Below are 23405 nucleotides of genomic sequence, written 5' to 3'. Positions count from 1 at the left end.
ATACTGAAAACTTATATTTGGCAATAATAGATTCTAGGGTAATTCTTACTAGGATAGGATGGTTATAATATTGAGGATAGCCAGGAAGTTTTAGTTGAGCAGGTTCTATTTTGTTGGAGTGGGTCCATTAAAAAGATTGTTATATTTGCTTGGTGTGGTAGCTCCTGCCTGTAATCCCAGCACTCTAGGAGGCTGAGGAAGGAGGACTGCTTGAGCCCAGGAGTTTGAGACCAGCCTGGGCAACCTAGTCAGAGCTCATCTCTAATAAAAATACAAAAACCAGCCTGATGCAGTGGCACGTGCCTGTAGTCTCAGCTACTTGGGAGGCTAAGGCAGGGGACCACTCGAGCCCAGGAGTTCGAGGCTGCAGTGAACTATGATGGCGCCACTGCACACCAGATGAGGCGACAGAGACCCCCACCCCTCTAATAAATAAATAAATAATTTAAAAAGGATTATTTGTTGACTGCCAGGGTGATTTATTCTTCTAATGAATATCATGTTTACTTACAAGTGTACACTTTCTCATTAGTTCTCCAGTTCTAGTTACGAACTGGCAAAAAATGAGATAAAATCATAAAAGTAACCATGAAAACACTGACCTGCTAAAAAAAAAAATAGAATCAGTAAAACTACTCAGAAAATACTTGCTATAGCAGATTACACTCTCTGTTAAAAGTGTCCCATGTAGAGAAATTTCTATGAATATCTAGCAGTTAAACAAAACAAAAAACGGAGTGGGCAGGGACAGGGACTTCAGATTAATCAAAAGCAACACAGGACTCAGGACACTATGGTGAGACACGATCTTTAAAGCACAGACTAACGGCTTTGCATGTACGAGCTTGATCTCCAATCAGTCTCTCCTTTCACAGAAAAGCCCGTGCGGGGGGCGCACGTGTAGCTTCTGCCCCCACTCCACCGCCCCTCCCGGCTGCTGCCTGCCGTCCCTGAGAAACGCTGACGTCTCTTTTTTTTTTAAGATGGAGTCTCGCTCTATCTCCCAGGCTGGAGTGCTCACTGCACCCTCTGCCTCCTGGGTTCAAGCAATTCTCCTGCCTCAGTCTCCCGAGTAGCTGAGATTACAGGCATGCACCACCACGCATTGTATTTTTAGTAGAGATAGGGTTTCACCAGCAGGCAATGTGGCTCACGCCTGTAATCCCAGCTCTTAGGAAGGCAGAGGCGAGAGGATAGCTTGAGCCCAGGAGTTCGAGACCTGCCTGGGCAATATAGCGAGACCCCATTCTCAAAAAAAAAAAAAAAAATTAGAGAGAGAGAGAGATGGGGTTTTCACCGTGTTGGCCAGGCTGGTCTTGAACTCCTGACCTCAGGTGATCCGCCCGTCTCGGCCTCCCAAAGTGCTGGGATTACAGGCGTGAGCCACCGCGCCCGGCCTCAGACGCTTCTCTGCAGGTGGAGCCGCGGGATGAACCAGCCCCTGTAGAAATTTAGAAATCACGACGTCAGTCAATTTCTGTATATGAAAAATACACAGATCGGTGACACGCCTTCTAGGGAGGAAAGCAGGCTAAACTCGCCGCCACGAGTAGACGAACACATTTAAAGTTTGTAGTTCGGAGGAAAACAACGCCAAGGACACAAATGACCCAAGCGCTGGGTGAAGCCGCGACCCAGGAGGGGACGCGGACTGGAACCGGAACCGAGACGCCGGCCGGAAAGAAGCCCGCGGGACAGGCGCAGGGGAGGACTCGGGCGGCAACACGGAAACGAGCAGGGAAGCGCGGCCGGGAGCGCCCGCCCCAACGGTGCACTGCGCATGGCCACGCCCACAGTCTCGCCAGCGCGGGAGCCTCCTCCGCGGACTCGCTCCCCCCACGTGGAGACCCTTCTCCACGGCGCCAACACTCGGCTCCACGGCGCCAACACTCGGCTCCACGGCGCGAACACTCGGCTCCGCAGCCCGCCTGGCCGCACTCGGGCGCAGACGCGGGCGAGTCCCGGCGGGGCGGGGCGGGGCGGGGCGGGGCGGAGAAGCGCGGCCAATGGCAATGGAAGCCGCGCGTTACTAGGCAACGTGCTGTCTCCCGGCAACGTGGAGGCGGGGAATTCGCCAACTGTCTGAAACAGACAACGATTTTAACCAACGGCTGTGTGGGCCTTGGGCGTCCTGGCCAATGGGAATAGTGAGGGGGGCCTGTCACTAAGAAAAGGTCCCTAAGCCGGGCGTAGGAGGGTGGAGCCCACAGGCGCTGACTGAGCCGCGGCGAGGGGCGGAAGCGCACGACCTGCGAGCCAGACTGAGGAGTGGCGTTTCCTTCCTGAGCTTTCGGCGTTCTCCAGCCTCGCCACACCCCTGCCGCGGGCCGCCCGCTCTTGGACGCTCATCCCGGCGGGAGGCTGCGCGCTCGGGAGCGAGCCCGCCGGAGGCCGGGAGGGGGCGCCGGGCCTGGACACGCCCGTCGGGAGCTCGGGCGCCAGCACCGCCTCTGCATTTCTTTCTGCTTTTTACTGTTCTCTTGGCTTAAACGTCAAACGCCGACCCGAGGCGTCAGACGGGCGGTCGTTGGGCGCGGCGGCGGCCCGGGTGTGCGTGGTGGGACTGCGGGCTTGGAACGTGCGGACGGGGGCGTCGGAGCTGGGAGCCCCGTCAGGCGGGGGCTGGGCCCGCGCGGCGCTGCGGGTCTGCGCTGCGGGTCACGGGCACCTGCAGGGCTCGAGCTTGGGGTGTGTCGCCGGCGACGCGGCGTATCCCCTGTCCCACCTGCTTCCGAGAACGCTCACCTACCCCTGCGAGTCACACAAGCCATCTTTGACGTGAAGACAACTCGATGAAAACAACCCCAAGCGATTTTATATCCAGACAAAATATTTATGTACTGGTTTTTTATTGGAATATACATTTCACATGTAGGTACAGTTCACATATATGTGACTTTTGAAAGTACACAGCTTCAAACACATGGTACAGCTGTGCAAATATGTTTTCACTATTTATGTACCTATTCTATAAGCTTTTTTTCTATTAAAAAGAAAATTGGGGGCCGGGCGCGGTGGCTCACGCCTGTAATCCCAGCACCTTTGGAGGCCGAGGTGAGTGGATCGCCTGACCTCAGGAGTTCGATACCAGTCTGGCCAACATGGGGAAATCCCATCTCTACTAAAAATGCAAAAATTAGCCTGTCGTGGGGGCAGGCGCCTATAATCTCAGCTACTCGGGAAGCTGAGGCAGGAGAATCGCGTGAACCTAGGAGGCAGAGGTTGCTGTGAGCCGAGATCGCTCCACTGCACTCCAGCCTGAGTGACAAGAGCGATACTTCGTCTCAAAAAAAAAAAAAATTGGGGGGCCACGTGCGTGGCTTACATCTGTATCCCAAAACTCTGGGAAGCTGAGGCAGGAGGATCGCTTTAGCTCTGGACTTGGGAGACCAGACTGTGTAACACAGAGAGACCCTGTCTCTACAAAAAATTAACAATGAGCTGAGTGCGTAGTCCTAGGTACTTGGGGGCTGAGCTGGGGGGATATTATTTTACTTCTTAAACGTTTTTGTTAAAAACTAAGACACACACACACAAAAAAAATTAAAAAAATAAAAAAAAGACACACAAAAAAACAACAACTAAGACACACACACTAGCCTATTGGCCTAGACTTACACAGATAATCAGGATCACTCTTTCATTTCTGCATCAGTTCTGTTATACTTTTATGGGACAACCATCATTTATTCAGTTAATCATTGATACGTTGTTCTGTAGTTCATGACTGTATTTTGTTTACTTACAGTTTGTTCATATATATATCTACATACACATGTCTGCATATTTCATCCAGTATATGTGTGAGATATATCTCACACTGGATGTAATGTTTAGATGAATTAAAAGAAAAGCTATGAAACAAAAATAACCCCCCAAATAGAATAAAATGTAATGACTATGGTAATTACTTTGTTTGTTTTTTGAGTTAGGGTCTCACTCTGTCACCCAGGCAGGAGTGCAGTGGCACAATTTCAGCTCACTGTAATTTCCACCTCCCAGACTCAAGTGATCCTCCCACGTCAGCCTCCCGAGTAGCTGAGACTACAGGCACATGCCACCATGCCAAGCTAATTTTTTTTTAAAATGGAGTCTCGCACTGTCACCCAGGCTGTACTGCAGTGGTGCAATCTCGGCTCACTGCAATCTCTGCCTGCTGGGTTCAAGCAATTCTACTGCCGTAGCCTCCCAAGTAGCTGGGACTACCGATGTGCGCCACCACGCCCAGCTAATTTTTTTGTATTTTTTAGTAGAGACGGGGTTTCACCATGTTGGCCAGGATGGTCTCGATCTCCTGACCTTGTGATCTGTCCACCTTGGCCTCCCAAAGCGCTGGGATTACCGGCGTGTGCCACTGCACCTGGCCTTTTTTTTTTTTTTGGTAGAGATAGGGGGTGTCACCACATTGGCCAAGCTGGTTTGCAACTACTGGGCTCAAGCATCTGCCCACTTTGGCCTTCCAATGTGCTGGGATTACAGGCATGAGTCCCCCAGGCCATTACTCCCATTTGTTTTTATTATACTAATTAAGATTAATTCTTTTTTTTTTTTTTTTTTTTTTTTGAGACGGAGTCTTGCAGTGCCACCTGGGCTGGAGTGCAGTGGTGGGATCTTGCCTCACTGCCACTTCCGCCTCCTGGGTTCAAGTGATTCTCCTGCCTCAGCCTCCCGAGTAGCTGAGATTACAGGCATGTGCCACCACGCCTGGCTAATTTTTGTCTTTTGAGCAGAGATGGGGTTTCACCATCTTGGCCAGGCTGGTCTCAGCCTCCCAAAGGGCTGGGATTACAGATGTGAGCCACCGCGCCTGGCCAAACAGTCTCCTTCTTAAATAGCAAGACACGGTTCTGTGTACAGTAATCACCCTCAGGTTTGGAATGCGGAGGGTCCAGGCCCCAGTTTCCTTGGAAACCGCAAAGTTAAGAGGAACGCTGAATGCTGTGTCCAGAAAGCCCTTCTCTGAACCTCCACCCGTGGGTGGGACATGAGGCTGCTTCTCTGTCAAAGGACTAAGGCAAGAGTGGGATGTTTTATTTTTACTGATATAATTTCAACAGCAATGTTTCTGATAGTTTATTATTTTGGAGATAAAGTTTTCTCAGTGAATGAGAAAGGGTGAGGAGGGGACCCAGCCCCCCACCCATAATGCATATTTTTCCACACCAGCAGATTAGCAGACCTTGCTCTATGGGACCTTAGGGCCCTAAGAGGAGCCTCCCCGTGTGAATCGCTCAAGGGAGCCCACCCTGTTTCCTACATGGGCACAAGACCAGGGGAACGACGGCCTTTGCCAGTGCGTCATTATCAACTAAGACCTCTGCCAGGGAGGGGCCTGTCGCCCTTCTCTGACGATGGGACGCACGTGTCAGCACGACCCCCTGCTACCCTGCGCCCCACACTCGACCTGCACATGTGGCACTGCCCATCATGAACCGCACGTGGTTTCCTCAAGGCACCGCTCTTGTCACCCAGGCTGGAGTGCAGTGGGGCAACCTCGGCTCACCGCAACCTCCGCCTCCCAGGTTCAAGCGATTCTCCTGCCTCAGCCTCCCGAGTAGCCGGGAGTACAGGCACCCACCACCACGCCTGGCTAATTTTTGTATTTTAGTAGAGTCAGGGTTTCACCATATTGGCTACGATGGTCTCGATCTCTTAACCTCGTTATCCACCTGCCTTGGCCTCCCAAAGTGCTGGGATTACAGGTGTGAGCCACAGCGCCCGGCCTATGCATTTCTTCTATAAACATATATGTGGAATACTTTAAAGCATAATCGGACATTCTTTTATAAATTGATGAGGTTTGTGAATCGAGATTCTTGATAATTATGTTTATTTCTGTCATTTTACTTTGTGTTTTCCATTGCCCATCATTTTTTATCCCTTACTCCTTATTTTCCATCTTCTTTTGGATTTAAGCTTTCTCAATTCCCTTTTCAATATCAGTTCTTTTCGTGTTAATGTTAAGATGCTGCAATGTATACAAGACTTCACAAAGTCTATCACTCAATGCTCTCTCCATAAATAGAGAGATATCCCAACTTCTTTTTTTGAGATGGAGTCCTGCACTTTCGCCAGCCTGGAGTGCAGTGGTACAACCTTGGCTCACTGCAACCTCCGCCTCCTGAGTTCAAGCAATTCTCCTGCCTCAGCCTCCCGAGCAGCCGGGATTACAGGCACGCGCCACCACGCCCAGCTAATTTTTGTATTTTTAGTAGAGACGGGGTTTCACCATGTTGGCCAGGATGGTCTCGATCTCTTGACTTCGTGATCCACCTGCTTTGGACTTCCAAAGTGCTGGGATTACAGGTGTGAGCCACCGCACCTGGCCCGCTGTAGAGTTTTAAAGATGAATTACATTGATGTATTTTGAAACTTACTCTTGCATACCTGGAATAAATCCCACTTGGTCATCGTGCATACTTCTTATATATTTGAATTTTGTTTTCAAATATTTTGTTGAGGATTTTCACATGTAGTGCATGTGTGTGGGTGTGCGCACGTGTGTACACACACATGCTGTGTTGGTTTGGTATCAGGGTAGTGTAATATGGGCTTCATAAAATGAATTGAGAGGCACAGTTCACCTCTTCTATTTTTTTCTGGAATATCATGTAAAACTGGTATAAATTCTTTTTTTTTTTTTTTTGAGACAGAGTTTCGCTCGTTACCCAGGCTGGAGTGCAATGGCGCGATCTCGGCTCACCGCAACTTCTGCCTCCTGGGTTCAGGCAATTCTCCTGCCTCAGCCTCCTGAGTAGCTGGGATTACAGGCACCCGCCACCGTGCCCAGCTAATTTTTTTTTGTATTTTTAGTAGAGACGGGGTTTCACCGTGTTGACCAGGATGGTCTCGATCTCTTGACCTCGTGATCCACCCGCCTCGGCCTCCCAAAGTGCTGGGATTACAGGCGTGAGCCACCGTGCCCGGCCAAAGCTGGTATAAATTCTTTAAATGACTGGTACAATTATCCACTGAAACCATCTGGGCCTAGAGATTTCTCTTTGGGTAGATCATGAGTAGTTCTATTTCTTTCTTTTTTTAGTCTTAGAGTAGTAGTTCAATTTCTTTACTGGATATAGGGCTATTCAGATAATCAACTTCATGATGCGTGAGTTTTGCTAGTTTGTGGGATTTTTAAAATTTTCATTTTTTTTGAGACAGAGTCTCACTCTGTCACCCAGGCTGGAGTGCAGTGGTGCAATCTCGGCTCACCGCAACCTCCGCCTCCTGGGTTCAAGCGATTCTCCTGCCTCAGCCTCCCGAGTAGCTGGGATTACAAGTGTGCTCCACCATGCCTGGCTAATTTTTTGTAGTTTTAGTAGAGGTGGGGTTTCACTGTCTTAGCCAGGATGGTCTGAATCTCCTGACCTCGTGATCCACCTGCCTCAGCCTCCCAAAGTGCTTGCAATTACAGGCGTGAGCCACCATGCCTGGCGTAGTTTGTGGTTTTTAAGAAATTAGTCCATTTCTTCCAAGCTGTTCAATTTATTAGTGTAAAGTTGTTAGTAGAGCTCCTTTGTTATTTTTTATATCGACAAGTTCTGTAATAAAATATTTATTTCATTTTTTAATACTGCTGATTTTCTTTTTTTTTGAGACGGAGTTTCGCTCTTGTTACCCAGGCTGGAGTGCAATGGCAAGATCGCGGCTCACCGCAACCTCCGCCTCCTGGGTTCAGGCAATTCTCCTGCCTCAGCCTCCTGAGTAGCTGGGATTACAGGCCCACGTCACCATGCCCAGCTAATTTCTTGTATTTTAAGTAGAGACGGGGTTTCACCATGTTGACCAGGATGGTCTCAATCTCTTGACCTAGTAATCCAGGCAACTCGGCCTCCCAAAGTGCTGGGATTACAGGCGTGAGCCACCGTGCCCGGCCCTAATACTGGTGACTTTTGTCTTCTTTTTATTTTTGTCAGTGTTGCTATAGGTTAATCATTTTCTTGATTGTTTTCAGAGTGAGCTTTTCAGTTGTGCTATTTTCAATCACTGACTTCAGTGCTTTATCGTCTCCTTCCTGGTACTTGTTTTGGATTTATTTTGCACTTGTTTTTCTAGTTTCCTGAGGTAGAAACTTAAATTACTAAAATCTTTCTTTAATAATTTAAGATTCTACCTCATGGTTGTGGTGAGAACACTCCATTGTTTAACGGGACGAATCTACACTAACCCCTCAGGGCTGCGGTGGGAACGCTCCGTTGTTTAACGGGATGAATCTACACTAACCCTCACGGCTGCGGTGGGAACGCTCCGTTGTTTAACGGGATGAATCTACACTAACCCTCACGGCTGCGGTGGGAACGCTCCGTTGTTCAATGGGATGAATCTACACTAACCCCTCAGGGCGGCGGTGGGAACGCTCCGTTGTTTAACGGGATGAATCTACACTAACCCTCACGGCTGCGGTGGGAACGCTCCGTTGTTCAATGGGATGAATCTACACTAACCCCTCAGGGCGGCGGTGGGAACGCTCCGTTGTTTAACGGGATGAATCTACACTAACCCCTCAGGGCTGCGGTGGGAACGCTCCGTTGTTTAACGGGATGAATCTACACTAACCCTCACGGCTGCGGTGGGAACGCTCCGTTGTTTAATGGGACGAATCTACACTAACCCCTCAGGGCTGCGGTGGGAACGCTCCGTTGTTTAACGGGATGAATCTACACTAACCCCTCACGGCTGCGGTGGGAACGCTCCGTTGTTTAACGGGACGAATCTATACTAACCCCTCAGGGCTGCGGTGGGAACGCTCCGTTGTTTAACGGGACGAATCTATACTAACCCCTCAGGGCTGCGGTGGGAACGCTCCATTGTTTAATGGGATGAATCTACACTAACCCCTCAGGGCTGCGGTGGGAACGCTCCATTGTTTAACGGGATGAATCTACACTAACCCTCGCGATTGCGGTGGGAACGCTCCGTTGTTTAACGGAACGAATCTACACTAACCCTCGCGGCTGCGGTGGGAACGCTCCGTTGTTTAACGGGATGAATCTACACTAACCCTCGCGATTGCGGTGGGAACGCTCCGTTGTTTAACGGGACGAATCTACACTAACCCTCGCGGCTGCGGTGGGAACGCTCCGTTGTTTAACGGGACGAATCTATACTAACCCCTCAGGGCTGGGGTGGGAACGCTCCGTTGTTTAACGGGATGAATCTACACTAACCCTCGCGATTGCGGTGGGAACGCTCCGTTGTTTAACGGGACGAATCTACACTAACCCTCGCGGCTGCGGTGGGAACGCTCCGTTGTTTAACGGGACGAATCTATACTAACCCCTCAGGGCTGCGGTGGGAACGCTCCGTTGTTTAACGGGATGAATCTACACTAACCCTCGCGATTGCGGTGGGAACGCTCCGTTGTTTAACGGGACGAATCTACACTAACCCTCGCGGCTGCGGTGGGAACGCTCCGTTGTTTAACGGGACGAATCTACACTAACCCTCGCGGCTGCGGTGGGAACGCTCCGTTGTTTAACGGGACGAATCTATACTAACCCCTCAGGGCTGCGGTGGGAACGCTCCATTGTTTAACGGGATGAATCTACACTAACCCTCGCGATTGCGGTGGGAACGCTCTGTTGTTTAACGGGATGAATCTACACTAACCATCGCGGCTGCGGTGGGAACGCTCCGTTGTTTAACGGGATGAATCTACACTAACCCCTCAGGGCTGCGGTGGGAATGCTCCGTTGTTTAACGGGACGAATCTATACTAACCCCTCAGGGCTGCGGTGGGAACGCTCCGTTGTTTAACGGGACGAATCTATACTAACCCCTCAGGGCTGCGGTGGGAACGCTCCGTTGTTTAACGGGATGAATCTACACTAACCCTCGCGATTGCGGTGGGAACGCTCCATTGTTTAACGGGATGAATCTACACTAACGCTCGCGATTGCGGTGGGAATGCTCCGTTGTTTAACGGGATGAATCTACACTAACCCCTCATGGCTGCGGTGGGAACGCTCCGTTGTTTAACGGGATGAATCTACACTAACCCTCGCGATTGCGGTGGGAACGCTCCGTTGTTTAATGGGACGAATCTACACTAACCCTCGCGGCTGCGGTGGGAACGCTCCGTTGTTTAACGGGACGAATCTATACTAACCCCTCAGGGCTGCGGTGGGAACGCTCCGTTGTTTAACGGGACGAATCTATACTAACCCCTCAGGGCTGCGGTGGGAACGCTCCGTTGTTTAACGGGATGAATCTACACTAACCCTCACGGCTGCGGTGGGAACGCTCCGTTGTTTAATGGGACGAATCTACACTAACCCCTCAGGGCTGCGGTGGGAACGCTCCGTTGTTTAACGGGATGAATCTACACTAACCCCTCACGGCTGCGGTGGGAACGCTCCGTTGTTTAACGGGACGAATCTATACTAACCCCTCAGGGCTGCGGTGGGAACGCTCCATTGTTTAATGGGATGAATCTACACTAACCCCTCACGGCTGCGGTGGGAACGCTCCGTTGTTTAACGGGACGAATCTACACTAACCCTCGCGGCTGCGGTGAGAACGCTCCGTTGCTTAACGGGATGAATCTACACTAACCCCTCAGGGCTGCGGTGGGAACGCTCCATTGTTTAACGGGATGAATCTACACTAACCCTCGCGATTGCGGTGGGAACGCTCCGTTGTTTAACGGGATGAATCTACACTAACCATCGCGGCTGCGGTGGGAACGCTCCGTTGTTTAACGGGATGAATCTACACTAACCCCTCAGGGCTGCGGTGGGAACGCTCCGTTGTTTAACGGGACGAATCTATACTAACCCCTCAGGGCTGCGGTGGGAACGCTCCGTTGTTTAACGGGATGAATCTACACTAACCCTCGCGATTGCGGTGGGAACGCTCCATTGTTTAACGGGATGAATCTACACTAACGCTCGCGATTGCGGTGGGAATGCTCCGTTGTTTAACGGGATGAATCTACACTAACCCCTCATGACTGCGGTGGGAACGCTCCGTTGTTTAACGGGATGAATCTACACTAACCCTCGCGATTGCGGTGGGAACACTCCGTTGTTTAACGGGACGAATCTACACTAATCCTCGTGGCTGCGGTGGGAACGCTCCGTTGTTTAACGGGATGAATCTACACTAACCCTCACGGCTGCGGTGGGAACGCTCCATTGTTTAACGGGACGAATCTACACTAACCCCTCAGGGCTGCGGTGGGAACGCTCCGTTGTTTAACGGGACGAATCTACACTAACCCTCGCGGCTGCGGTGGGAACGCTCCGTTGTTTAACAGGACGAATCTACACTAACCCCTCAGGGCTGCGGTGGGAACGCTCCGTTGTTTAACGGGACGAATCTACACTAACCCCTCACGGCTGCGGTGGGAACGCTCCGTTGTTTAACGGGACGAATCTACACTAACCCCTCGCGGCTGCGGTGGGAACGCTCCATTGTTTAACGGGACGAATCTACACTAACCCTCACGGCTGCGGTGGGAACGCTCCGTTGTTTAACGGGACGAATCTACACTAACCCTCGCGGCTGCGGTGGGAAAGCTCCGTTGTTTAACGGGACGAATCTACACTAACCCTCACGGCTGCGGTGGGAACGCTCCGTTGTTTAATGGGACGAATCTACACTAACCCTCGCGGCTGCGGTGGGAACGCTCCATTGTTTAACGGGACGAATCTATACTAACCCTCACGGCTGCGGTGGGAACGCTCCGTTGTTTAACGGGACGAATCTACACTAACCCCTCAGGGCTGCGGTGGGAACACTCCGTTGTTTAACGGGACGAATCTACACTAACCCTCGCGGCTGCGGTGGGAACGCTCCGTTGTTTAACGGGATGAATCTACACTAACCCCTCAGGGCTGCGGTGGGAACGCTCCATTGTTTAACGGGATGAATCTACACTAACCCTCGCGATTGCGGTGGGAACGCTCCGTTGTTTAACGGGATGAATCTACACTAACCATCGCGGCTGCGGTGGGAACGCTCCGTTGTTTAACGGGATGAATCTACACTAACCCCTCAGGGCTGCGGAGGGAACGCTCCGTTGTTTAACGGGATGAATCTACACTAACCCCTCAGGGCTGCAGTGGGAACGCTCCGTTGTTTAACGGGACGAATCTACACTAACCCTCGCGGCTGCGGTGGGAACGCTCCGTTGTTTAACGGGATGAATCTACACTAACCCCTCAGGGCTGCAGTGGGAACGCTCCATTGTTTAATGGGATGAATCTACACTAATCCCTCACGGCTGCGGTGGGAACGCTCCGTTGTTTAACGGGACGAATCTATACTAACCCTCGCGGCTGCGGTGGGAACGCTCCGTTGTTTAACGGGATGAATCTACACTAACCCTCGTGATTGCGGTGGGAACGCTCCGTTGTTTAACGGGATGAATCTACACTAACCCTCGCGATTGCGGTGGGAACGCTCCGTTGTTTAACGGGACGAATCTACACTAACCCTCGCGGCTGCGGTGGGAAAGCTCCGTTGTTTAACGGGATGAATCTACACTAACCCCTCAGGGCTGCAGTGGGAACGCTCCGTTGTTTAACGGGACGAATCTACACTAACCCTCACGGCTGCGGTGGGAACGCTCCGTTGTTTAACGGGACGAATCTACACTAACCCTCGCGGCTGCGGTGGAAACGCTCCGTTGTTTAACGGGATGAATCTAAACTAACCCCTCAGGGCTGCGGTGGGAACGCTCCATTGTTTAACGGGATGAATCTACACTAACCCTCGCGATTGCGGTGGGAACGCTCCGTTGTTTAACGGGATGAATCTACACTAACCCTCGCGATTGCGGTGGGAACGCTCCGTTGTTTAACGGGATGAATCTACACTAACCCTCGCGATTGCGGTGGGAATGCTCCATTGTTTAACGGGATGAATCTACACTAACCCTCGCGATTGCGGTGGGAACGCTCCGTTGTTTAACGGGATGAATCTACACTAACCCCTCAGGGCTGCGGTGGGAACGCTCCGTTGTTAAACGGGATGAATCTACACTAACCACTCAGGGCTGCGGTGGGAACGCTCCGTTGTTTAACGGGACGAATCTATACTAACCCCTCAGGGCTACGGTGGGAACGCTCCGTTGTTTAACGGGATGAATCTACACTAACCCCTCAGGGCTGCGGTGGGAACGCTCCATTGTTTAACGGGATGAATCTACACTAACCTTCGCGATTGCGGTGGGAACGCTCCGTTTTTTAACGGGACGAATCTACACTAACCATCGCGGCTGCGGTGGGAACGCTCCGTTGTGTAACGGGATGAATCTACACTAACCCCTCAGGGCTGCGGTGGGAACGCTCCGTTGTTTAACGGGATGAATCTACACTAACCCCTCAGGGCTGCGGTGGGAACGCTCCGTTGTTTAACGGGACGAATCTATACTAACCCCTTAGGGCTGCGGTGGGAACGCTCCGTTGTTTAACGGGACGAATCTACACTAACCCTCACGGCTGCGGTAGGAACGCTCCGTTGTTTAACGGGACGAATCTATACTAACCTTCACGACTGCGGTGGGAACGCTCCATTGTTTAACGGGATGATTCTACACTAACCCTCGCGATTGCGGTGGGAACGCTCCGTTGTTTAACGGGATGAATCTACACTAACCCTCGCGATTGGGGTGGGAACGCTCCGTTGTTTAACGGGACGAATCTACACTAACCCTCGCGGCTGCGGTGGGAATGCTCCGTTGTTTAACGGGATGAATCTACACTAACCCCTCAGGGCTGCGGTGGGAACGCTCCGTTGTTTAACGAGATGAATCTACACTAACCTCGCGATTGCGGTGGGAACGCTCCATTGTTTAACGGGACCAATCTACACTAACCCTCGCGGCTGCGGTGGGAACGCTCCGTTGTTTAACGGGATGAATCTACACTAACCCCTCAGGGCTGCGGTGGGAACGCTCCATTGTTTAACGGGATGAATCTACACTAACCCTCGCGATTGCGGTGGGAACGCTCCGTTGTTTAACGGGATGAATCTACACTAACCCTCGCGATTGCGGTGGGAACGCTCCGTTGTTTAACGGGATGAATCTACACTAACCCTCGCGATTGCGGTGGGAACGCTCCGTTGTTTAACGGGACGAATCTACACTAACCCTCGCGGCTGCGGTGGGAACGCTCCGTTGTTTAACGGGATGAATCTACACTAACCCCTCAGGGCTGCGGTGGGAACGCTCCGTTGTTAAACGGGATGAATCTACACTAACCCCTCAGGGCTGCGGTGGGAACGCTCCGTTGTTTAACGGGACGAATCTATACTAACCCCTCAGGGCTGCGGTGGGAACGCTCCGTTGTTTAACGGGATGAATCTACACTAACCCTCACGGCTGCGGTGGGAACGCTCCGTTGTTTAACGGGATGAATCTACACTAACCCCTCAGGGCTGCGGTGGGAACGCTCCGTTGTTAAACGGGATGAATCTACACTAACCCCTCAGGGCTGCGGTGGGAACGCTCCGTTGTTTAACGGGACGAATCTATACTAACCCCTCAGGGCTGCGGTGGGAACGCTCCGTTGTTTAACGGGATGAATCTACACTAACCCTCACGGCTGCGGTGGGAACCTGCCATTAAGTGCTCCATTCATATGACCACTCTCTCATGAAAATTAATTCACTTACCCCATGCCCTATTGTAAGCTTAAGCTTGATTTGGTTTTTATAAGTATTTTTCGTGATAGGAATGCTTACTTGGTTTATTATTTTTGTGGAGAACGAAATCCCACTATGTTGCTCAGGTTTGCCTCAAACTCCTGGACTCATGCTCTCCTCCCACCTTGGCTTCCCCAAGTCCCAGGATTGCAGGCATGAGCCTCCACATCTGGACAGGAATGCCTTAAATGAGAAATTCAAGTTATAAATGTCCCTTCACTTGTATTTCTTTTTATCTTAGCAGTGAATGCTTCAATAGCTACATTTTTTCTGCTGGGCACATTTAGAGATTTAGCTTTCAGTAAGTAAGTTCGGTTTTCCCTGCTTTTGTTTGTTTTTTTTGAGAGAGAGTCTCACTCTGTTGCCAGGCTGAAATGCATTGGGACAATCTCGGCTCACTGCAACCTCTGCCTCCTGGGTTCAAGCGATTCTCCTGCCTCAACCACCTGAGTAGTTGGGAGTACAAGCACATGCCACCACACCCAGCTGATTTATGTATTTTTTTCTCTTTTTTTGAGGTGGAGTCTTGCTCTGTAGCCCAGGCTGGAGTGCAGTGGTGCAATTTCAGCTCACTGCAACCTCCCCATCCCAAGTCCCAGTTCAAACAACTCTCCTGCCTCAGCTTCCCGAGTAGCTGGGATTACAGGTACATGCCACCATGCCCAGCCAATATTTTTGTATTTTTAGTAGAGATGGGGTTTCATCATGTTGGCCAGGCTGGTTTGAACTCCTGACCTCATGATCCGCCCACCTCAGCCTCCCAAAGTGGTGAGATTACAGGCATGAGCCACCGTGCCCGGCAATTTTTGTATTTTTAGTGGAGACAGAGTTTCACCATGTTGGCCAGGCTGGTCTTGAACTCCTGACCTTGTGATCTTCCTGCCTTGGCCTCCCAAAGTGCTGAGATTACAGGCATGAGCCACCGTGCCGGGCCCCTGGTTTATTTAATGTTCACATTCTAATAAGATGTTAAATTACCTGGATACAATGAATAATAATTGTATTCTAAGTTGCAAAGATCACATAAGAAAAATAAATAATTACTAGATACCATCACCAAAATTCACAGATTTGGCTGCAAAATAAATCAGCTACTTACTAAGGAATTTAAATTAATACGGTGATGGAGGGTGTGGTGTTAGAAGGAACTTGTTGAAGAACGCTTACTTTATTTTTTTAAGAGGCAGGGTTTCACTCTGTCACCCAGGTTGGAGTGCAGTGGCCCCATCATGGCTCACTGCAGCCTCAAACTCCTAGGCTCAAGTGATCCTTATGCCTCGGCCTCCCATGTAAGTGGGATGACAGTCACTCATCATCATGGCGATGTTTTTATTTTTGAGATAGAGTTCTGCTGTTCCTGCCCAGGGTGGAGTGCAATGGCACGATCTTGGCTCACCACAACCTCTGCCTCCCGGGTATAAGCGATTGTCCTGTGTCAGCCTCCCAAGTAGATGGGATTGCAGGTATGTGCCACCACATCTGGCTAATTTTTTTGTATTTAGTAGAGATGGGGTTTCACCATGTTAGGCTGGTTGAGAACTCCTGACCTCAGGTGGTTCACTCGCCTTGGCCTCCCAAAGTGCTGGGGTTTACAGGCATGTGCCACCACACCCAGCCCATCATGGCTAATTAAAAAAAAATTTTTTTGTAGGGATGAGTCTTGCTGTGTTGTCCCGGTGGTCTCAAACTCCTGGGCTTAAGCGAACCTCCCAACCTGGCCTCCTAAAGCACTGGGATTACAGGTGTGAGACACCACCCCAGTTGAAAGCTTACTTTGGATATAACTGACATGAATTTTATTCTTGTGAGTTAATGATATTTTATATTGTCTATTTCTAAGCTGCAGACAGCCATCATGAGGAGAATGAGATTTTCTCAGGTAATGAGTGAGAATGGCCTATCCCCTCAATATATGGCAAAATAAAGGGGGCCACGGGAGAATCCTGGTGGTGGAAACCATTTTATTCTTATACACAGGTTATTACAGCACAATTATGAAGAAACAGTCACAGGCAACTCACAATGCTACATTCAAATTATGCAAAGGTCCCACCATATGAATTTCGTTTGCTAGTTAATTTCTAAAAGAGCAGAGCAGAGTGACACACGAGTATATTAACACAGACTACAATGTGAATGACGCCTCCTGGAGTTGTCCAAAATGGAAGACATATATAAAGATCTTCAAAATGCAGGTTGAAATGCAAATCCAAGTGAAAGGAAAAAACACTGCAGTGAAGCCCAGTGGCAATTATTTCCCTTCAAATGAGGTTTGTGTGCCAGCTGGAGGGAATGACTGTTTGACAGAAGATAAAGGAAGGCAAAATTCCTATGGGAGAAATTCAGAAAATGATAGGGATGCTGGCCTCTGCTCTGGGCCTCTTTGGTGGGTCTACTTCAATTTAATTTATTAGCGCCATTAAGACTGTAAGTGAAGCAACTCTGGTTTGATCTTAGAATAGCTGATTTTCTTTCTGGTGTAGTATTTGTGGTGAGAACTATGGCAGATGGGAAAGGTGGTATGGAGCCTTTGACGAAGTCTCTACAGTAATCCTGACTAGTGAAGTGTAAAGACTTGCCCACAGATTACAGATTACATGAATTATACACAATGAATAACAGCAGATGATGGGACACGGACATTTTAATTGTACAGCATAACACTTTAGAGTGCTGGGACATATGGTCCATCATTCCCTTCTTTCTTCACTCAGTAACTGATTATCTTGTTTCTTGTCCATGCATATTCAACTTAAATACAATATATTTTGAAGGTTGTTTGGCTAATCCAGAGGTAGTAAAAGGCCTCAGAAGTGTTTTGGTTTCTATTACTGAAGAGGGGCTTAGTCATAACTGAAAGTCCACGTATATATGCAGCAGATGGTAACAATCTCCAGAGCCTTGACATATGCAGCAGAAAAGCACAAAGAACTTTGTTATAATTTCTACTGCATTGTCAAGATACAGATAGAAAATACTGGCATTTAGTGTGGGGAATCTTGAGACATGTCAGCCTATGCACTGTGAGGCACTTGTACCGAAAAAGATTATCACAATTTTATTAAATGCTCATCATTTAACAGATGGCACAGAAAAAAAATGGCACATTCAAAAGATTAACTCAAGAACAGTTAATAAAGGCACTATTTACAAACGTGTTCACAATGAATGAAGTCCACCCAGTGGGCTGGGGAAGCACCAGTAGTAGTTAAGTCTGAGGATCATGGAGAGGGAATGGGGCCAGCTGACACAGAGAGCTCTACCACCACAGATGGGGGCTTCCCAAAGGGAGCTTTATCCTTACGGGAACACAGAAACTGCCTGATCCATGGTCCAGGCAGGAGGAAGGGAAAGGTAATAATTTTTTTTCTCCTCTCACCTGATCTCTTTCTGTTATCTCCCATTGTTAAAACCTATGAAGAAACCACAGTGAAGCTGTCTCTAGAAGACAGCCTCTGGGGGTGCAGAGCAAAAAATGGGAGAAAAGGGATGTGAAGAAATAGGGAATACTCAGCACACACGCAGATCCACAGTACATACAATTTCTGTCATGTACCTGCTACAAATTCAAGTTACCCTGAGCCCTGAAGGAATAGGCTTCTGACTCAGATGATGCAGTCTACTGAATTATATTTAGAAATTCACACAGGCTGGGTGTGGTGGCTCACGCCTGTAATCCCAGCACTATGGGAGGCCGAGGCAGGCAGATCACCTGAGGTCAGGAGTTCAAGACTAGCCTGACCAACATGGAGAAACCTCGTTTCTACTAAAAATACAAAAATTAGCCGGGTGTGGTGGAACATGACTGTAATCCCAGCTACTCAGGAGGCTGAGGCAAAAGAATTGCTTGAACCCAGGAGGTGGAGGTTGCAGTGAGCCAAAATTGTGCCACTGCACTCCAGCCTGGGCAACAAGAGTGAAACTCCCTCTCAAAAGAATAATAACAATAACCACATGTAAGTGTTATTGTCATCACACTTTACTTCTACCTATATCATAAACTCCAAATATGTTATCATTACTTTGGCTTTAAGCAGCCAATTCCCTTTTTAAAAGATTTTAAAAGAGAAAAATATCTTTTATATTTACCGACACATTCACCATTTTCAGAACTTCATTCTTTTGTACAGGCCCAGACTTTAGCTTTGCGTTATTTTCCTGCTGCCCTCAAACTTCCTTTAATGTTTCCTGAAGACAGGTCCACAGGTGATAAAATTACCTTTGATTTGGTTTGTCGGAAATAGTCTCTATTTTGCCTTCATTTTTGAAAACGTTTTTGGATGAAAACAGAATTACAGGTTGCAGGGTTTGTTGTTTATTTCATTAAGTAATTTAGAGATAATACTCCATTGTCTTATAGCTTGCATAGTTCTCACCAGAAGTATGCTGCCATTCTTTGTTCAGGTGTGTGTATTATCTTTTTTTCTCAAGGTGTTTTAAAATTATTCTGCTTATCAGTGCTTTTTCTGAGGTGCACTGCTATGATATAAATTATGTTTATTCTGCTTCAGGTCGTTTGAGCTTCTTGAATATGTGGGAGTATTGTTTTCATCAGATTGGAAAAATTTTTAGCCATTGTTTATTCAAATACTTCTTCATTCCTCTTCATTTTCCCCTCTCCTTCTGGGACTCCAGTTACACATACATTACACCACTGTAACCGTTTTCGTATTCTCTCCCTTCTTTTTTTTTCCTCTTTGTATATCATTTTGATAGTGCTTATTCCTACTCTTCAAGTTCACTGATTTCTTTTTTCCTTCTTCTGTATTTAATCTCTGCACATGGGATTTTAACAAAATCAGAAGTTGTCTTCATCTCTGTAAGTTCCATTTGGGGCATTAAAAATATCTCTTTTTACCTCAGGTTTCATCAACCTTATGTTTTCCTCTATTTTATATTTATAACAGCTATTTTAACATCCTTGTCTACTAATCCCACACCTCTGTCTTTTCTGGGTTTCTGTTGATTTTTCTCCGGGTTATAAGTCATATTTTCTTGCTTCTTCGTATGCCAGATGTTTCTTAGATGCCAGACATTATGGGTCCATAGTAGCTTTTAATCTAGAGCTAATTAGTCTCACTACTAAAACAAAACCCTTCTGAGAATGCTACCTGATGCTCCATGTGTTAGAATTTGTTTCCACACTGGCTGCTAAGAACATGAGTTTCAGGAATTGTTCAGACTACCGCTTTCTAGTGCTTCTTTTCCTGGCCTCACTGGAAGTCAGTACTAAGCCAAAGGACTTGGGGAAATCCCAGCAGAATTCTGGAGCCCTGTTTCTAGGAAGATCTCATCTCTCCAGTATTTTCCCTTGCAAATTCTAGCTGCTGTGGCCTCCCCAGCTGCCAATCCCGTCTCTTCAGTTCAGCAAGCTTACTGTTTCCCTTCCCTGAACTGCAACCTAGTAACTGCCACTAGGGAGTTGGCTGAGAAACCATGGTGCTCACCTCACTCTGTATACAATCTCCTGGGGATCAGGAATCTGTGCTTGTCATATGTCTAAAAACCATTATATATTAATTATATAACTTCTAGTTGTTTAAGGCAAGAGAGGTAATCTGATCCTTGTTATTCCATCACAGCAGAAAGCAGAAGTCCTCACACCTAAGTCAACACACCTAACACTTAAAATTGACTGCTTTTTATAATAATTTATATATAAAGACCACCACTTCCTTACAGAACTATTTCAACAGCATCATGCTTGTCAAATTCTTTAAATTATTAAGACTACTCTTCAGTATGAACCTCTAAAATAAAATTCAGTATTTCCTTTCTGTGGGCATTCTCAAGTGTACAGTGAGTTCTTCTTTCTTGAAATCTTTCATTTGCTTGTTACAACCACAAGATTTTCTTGCTGGTTAGGTCTTCTAAACATTTAATAAGCTGACTGTTGACTAAAAGCTTCTGTACTATCACAATACCAATAAGGTTTTCACCTCAATGAGGCATCCAATATGTAACAAGAAGTGTCTTCTGAGAGACGACTTTTTTACATTGTTTACTTTTTAAAAACTTCTCTCCTTTCTAAATTCTGCTTAGTGACTCTTGACTCGTCAACTAAAGCTTTTCAACAGTCAATGCCTCAATAGGGTTTCTCTTCTATATTCATCCTCAAAAGGGTTACAAAGTATGACATCTAATAACAATCTTTCTACATTCACCAAACTCATGATTTTTATATGATATGATTTCTCTGATGTATCAGAAGCTGTGACTTCCTGTTGAAGGTGGTCCCACATTCATTGCATCCATAGTACGTATCTCCTGCATGAATTCTCTGATGCCTCATAAGGTGTGACTTTCTAGTGAAAGACTTCCCACATTCACCACATTTATATGGTCTCTCTCCCGTATGAATTCTCTGATGTATAATGAGCTGTGCCTTCTCAAAGAAAGCTTTCGCACAATCACCGCATCCATAGGTTTTCTCTCCTGTATGATTTCTTTGATGCTTAATGAGCTGCACTTTCTGAACAAATGCTTTCCCACATTCATTGCATTCATAGGGTTTCTCCCCTGTATGAATTCTCTGATGCCTAAGAAGTTGTGGCTTCCAGGCAAAAGCTTTCCTGCATTCACTACATTCAAAGGGTTTTTCTCCAGTATGGGTTCTCTGATGATGAATGAGACTTGACTTCTCACTGAAGGTTTTCCTGCATTCGCTGCATTCATAGGGTTTCTCACCTGTATGTGTTCTCTGATGTGATATCAGGCTTGATTTCTGGGTGAAGGCTTTCCCACATTCACTGCATTCATAAGGCTTCTCCCCAGTGTGTGTTCTGTGATGTGTTAGGAGCTGGGACTTCCCAAAGAAGGTTTTCCCACATTGAATACATCCATATGGTTTCTCTCCTAAGTGAATTTTTTGATGTCTTATTAACTCTGACTTCTTAAAGAAGGCTTCTTCACAATCACTACATCGATAGTTCTTCACTCCTGTGTGAGTTATCTGATGTTTAATAAGCTGTGGTTTTCTGATAAAAGCTTCACCACATACATTGCATTCATAGGGTTTCTCTCCTGTATGAATCCTCTGATGCCTAATGAGAAGTGAGTTCCTGCTGAAGGCTTTTTTACACTCACTACATGCATAAGGTTTCTTTCCTGTATGGGTCCTCTGATGAGTAATAAGCTGCGACTTCCAAAAGAAAGCTTTTCCACAGTCACTACATTTATAGGGTTTCTCTCCTGTATGCGTTCTCTGATGTGTAATGAGTTTTAATTTCTGGGAGAAAGCTTTCCCACAGTCACTGCAACTGTACGGTTTCTCTATTGTGTGAGTTATCTGATGCCTTTTAAGCTGTGACTTCCTACTGAAGGCTTTTCCACATTCACTACATCCATAGGGTTTCTCTCCAGTATGAATTCTCTGATGTAAAATGAGCAGTGACTTTCTACTAAAAGCTTTTTGACATTCACTGCATCCATACGGTTTTTCTCCTGAATGAGTTCTTTGATGAATAGTAAGCAGTGACTTCTGTGAGAAGGCTTTTCCACATTCACTGCACTGATAGGGTTTCTCTCCTGTATGAGTTCTCTGGTGGATAATAAGTTGTGACTTCTTGTTAAAAAATCTGCCACATTCCATGCATAAATAGACTCCTGTATGTGTTATATGATTTGCAATGAGCCATGACTCTTCACTGCTGGTTTTTCTACATGTACTGCAATCACAGTGTTTTATTCCACCATGGGTTCTGTCAGGTTTGATATAGAAAAATAATTTCTTATTGAGCTCATCAATTTTCTTTCTTTCACAGTTATTTTTGGAAATAAGCAAATCAAAAGGATGTTTCAGATTTTTTTCTCCCGTGCCACGTGTATGTGATCTCATTCCTAAATGAACAAAGTTTATGCTTGACTTAAATATTTTTCCAAAAACACCATACTTATGGCCTCTCTCCATACTTTTAAGGTTGTCTTGATTATCTTGGAGCCACATTTTGGGATTATCTAGCCAGACTTCTAAAAAGAGAAAAAATGAACCATACTGTGTAATTCCTTCAATTATTGTGCTTATTGCATAAAGCTTCTGAAATGGCGCCATAATCCCAGTTTTAAAAAAATTCCTCAAATAATGTGTACTCACTGGGCACTGACAATTTTAACAGAAAAGAAAATGAATTTTTAAATTACAAATGTTTAAACACATGAACTTTTAAATAAGAAATATTAAATATACTCAAGGAACAGTGATCATGAGATGACAGAGCCTGGAGAAATTTCCAATCAAACACTGAGGTGATTAGTTTACTCTTTCGACAGTAATCTATGATTATCTACTACGTGTCCAGAACTTAGTAGCGGAAGCTCAGAGAAGAAGAGAGGTAAGTACATCACCATCAGAAAGCTTCCCAATGTGGTTAAGAATGTGAATAACAAGAACATAAAAAAGCAACATTAGTATATACTGATGAATGGTATAATAGCAAAAGGGATATAATGCAGAAGGTACAATATGAACTTTATACCTGAAAGATGAGAAACATTAATTTTTTGTACTATTGTTGCATCTATAAAATATTATTCTTATTCAAGATCATTATTTACATCAGTGATGTCAATAACTTCACCATTATCACTAAAACTTCCTTTTGGAATTACCCAAGAGTTCTCCAGAGCTCAGCATCAACACCTTTGTTTAACTTCTTCACATTCATCCCCCTTTAATTGGATCTATAATTGAATCTATAAAGTATATATTGTATCTATATGTAATTGGAAATTACTCCTAATCACAATAATTTTTT

General features: G+C 47.0%; 1 protein-coding gene across 9 annotated transcripts in view; it reads right to left on the bottom strand.

Annotated features, from left to right (window-relative positions):
- Positions 1–16593: 16593 nt before the first annotated feature.
- ZNF605 (zinc finger protein 605) overlaps positions 16594–23405 on the bottom strand; it is a 38459-nt gene continuing 31647 nt past the window's right edge. For 8 of the 9 annotated variants that reach the window (XM_064379513.1, XM_064379514.1, XM_064379516.1 and 5 more), the window contains one exon: positions 16594–22620. In XM_064379513.1, the coding sequence (XP_064235583.1) occupies positions 20831–22620 (1790 nt within the window). In that variant the 3' untranslated portion in view covers positions 16594–20830. The remainder of the gene's footprint in view (positions 22621–23405) is intronic. The other variant, XR_010343779.1, reaches the window with a different exon arrangement.

This window comes from Aotus nancymaae, unplaced genomic scaffold (genome assembly GCF_030222135.1).
Source record: "Aotus nancymaae isolate 86718 unplaced genomic scaffold, 86718_ANA_hifiasm-v0.15.2.pri h1tg000021l, whole genome shotgun sequence".
In the NCBI taxonomy this organism is placed as follows: domain Eukaryota; kingdom Metazoa; phylum Chordata; class Mammalia; order Primates; family Aotidae; genus Aotus; species Aotus nancymaae.
This window is presented reverse-complemented; position numbering and strand designations above follow the sequence as displayed.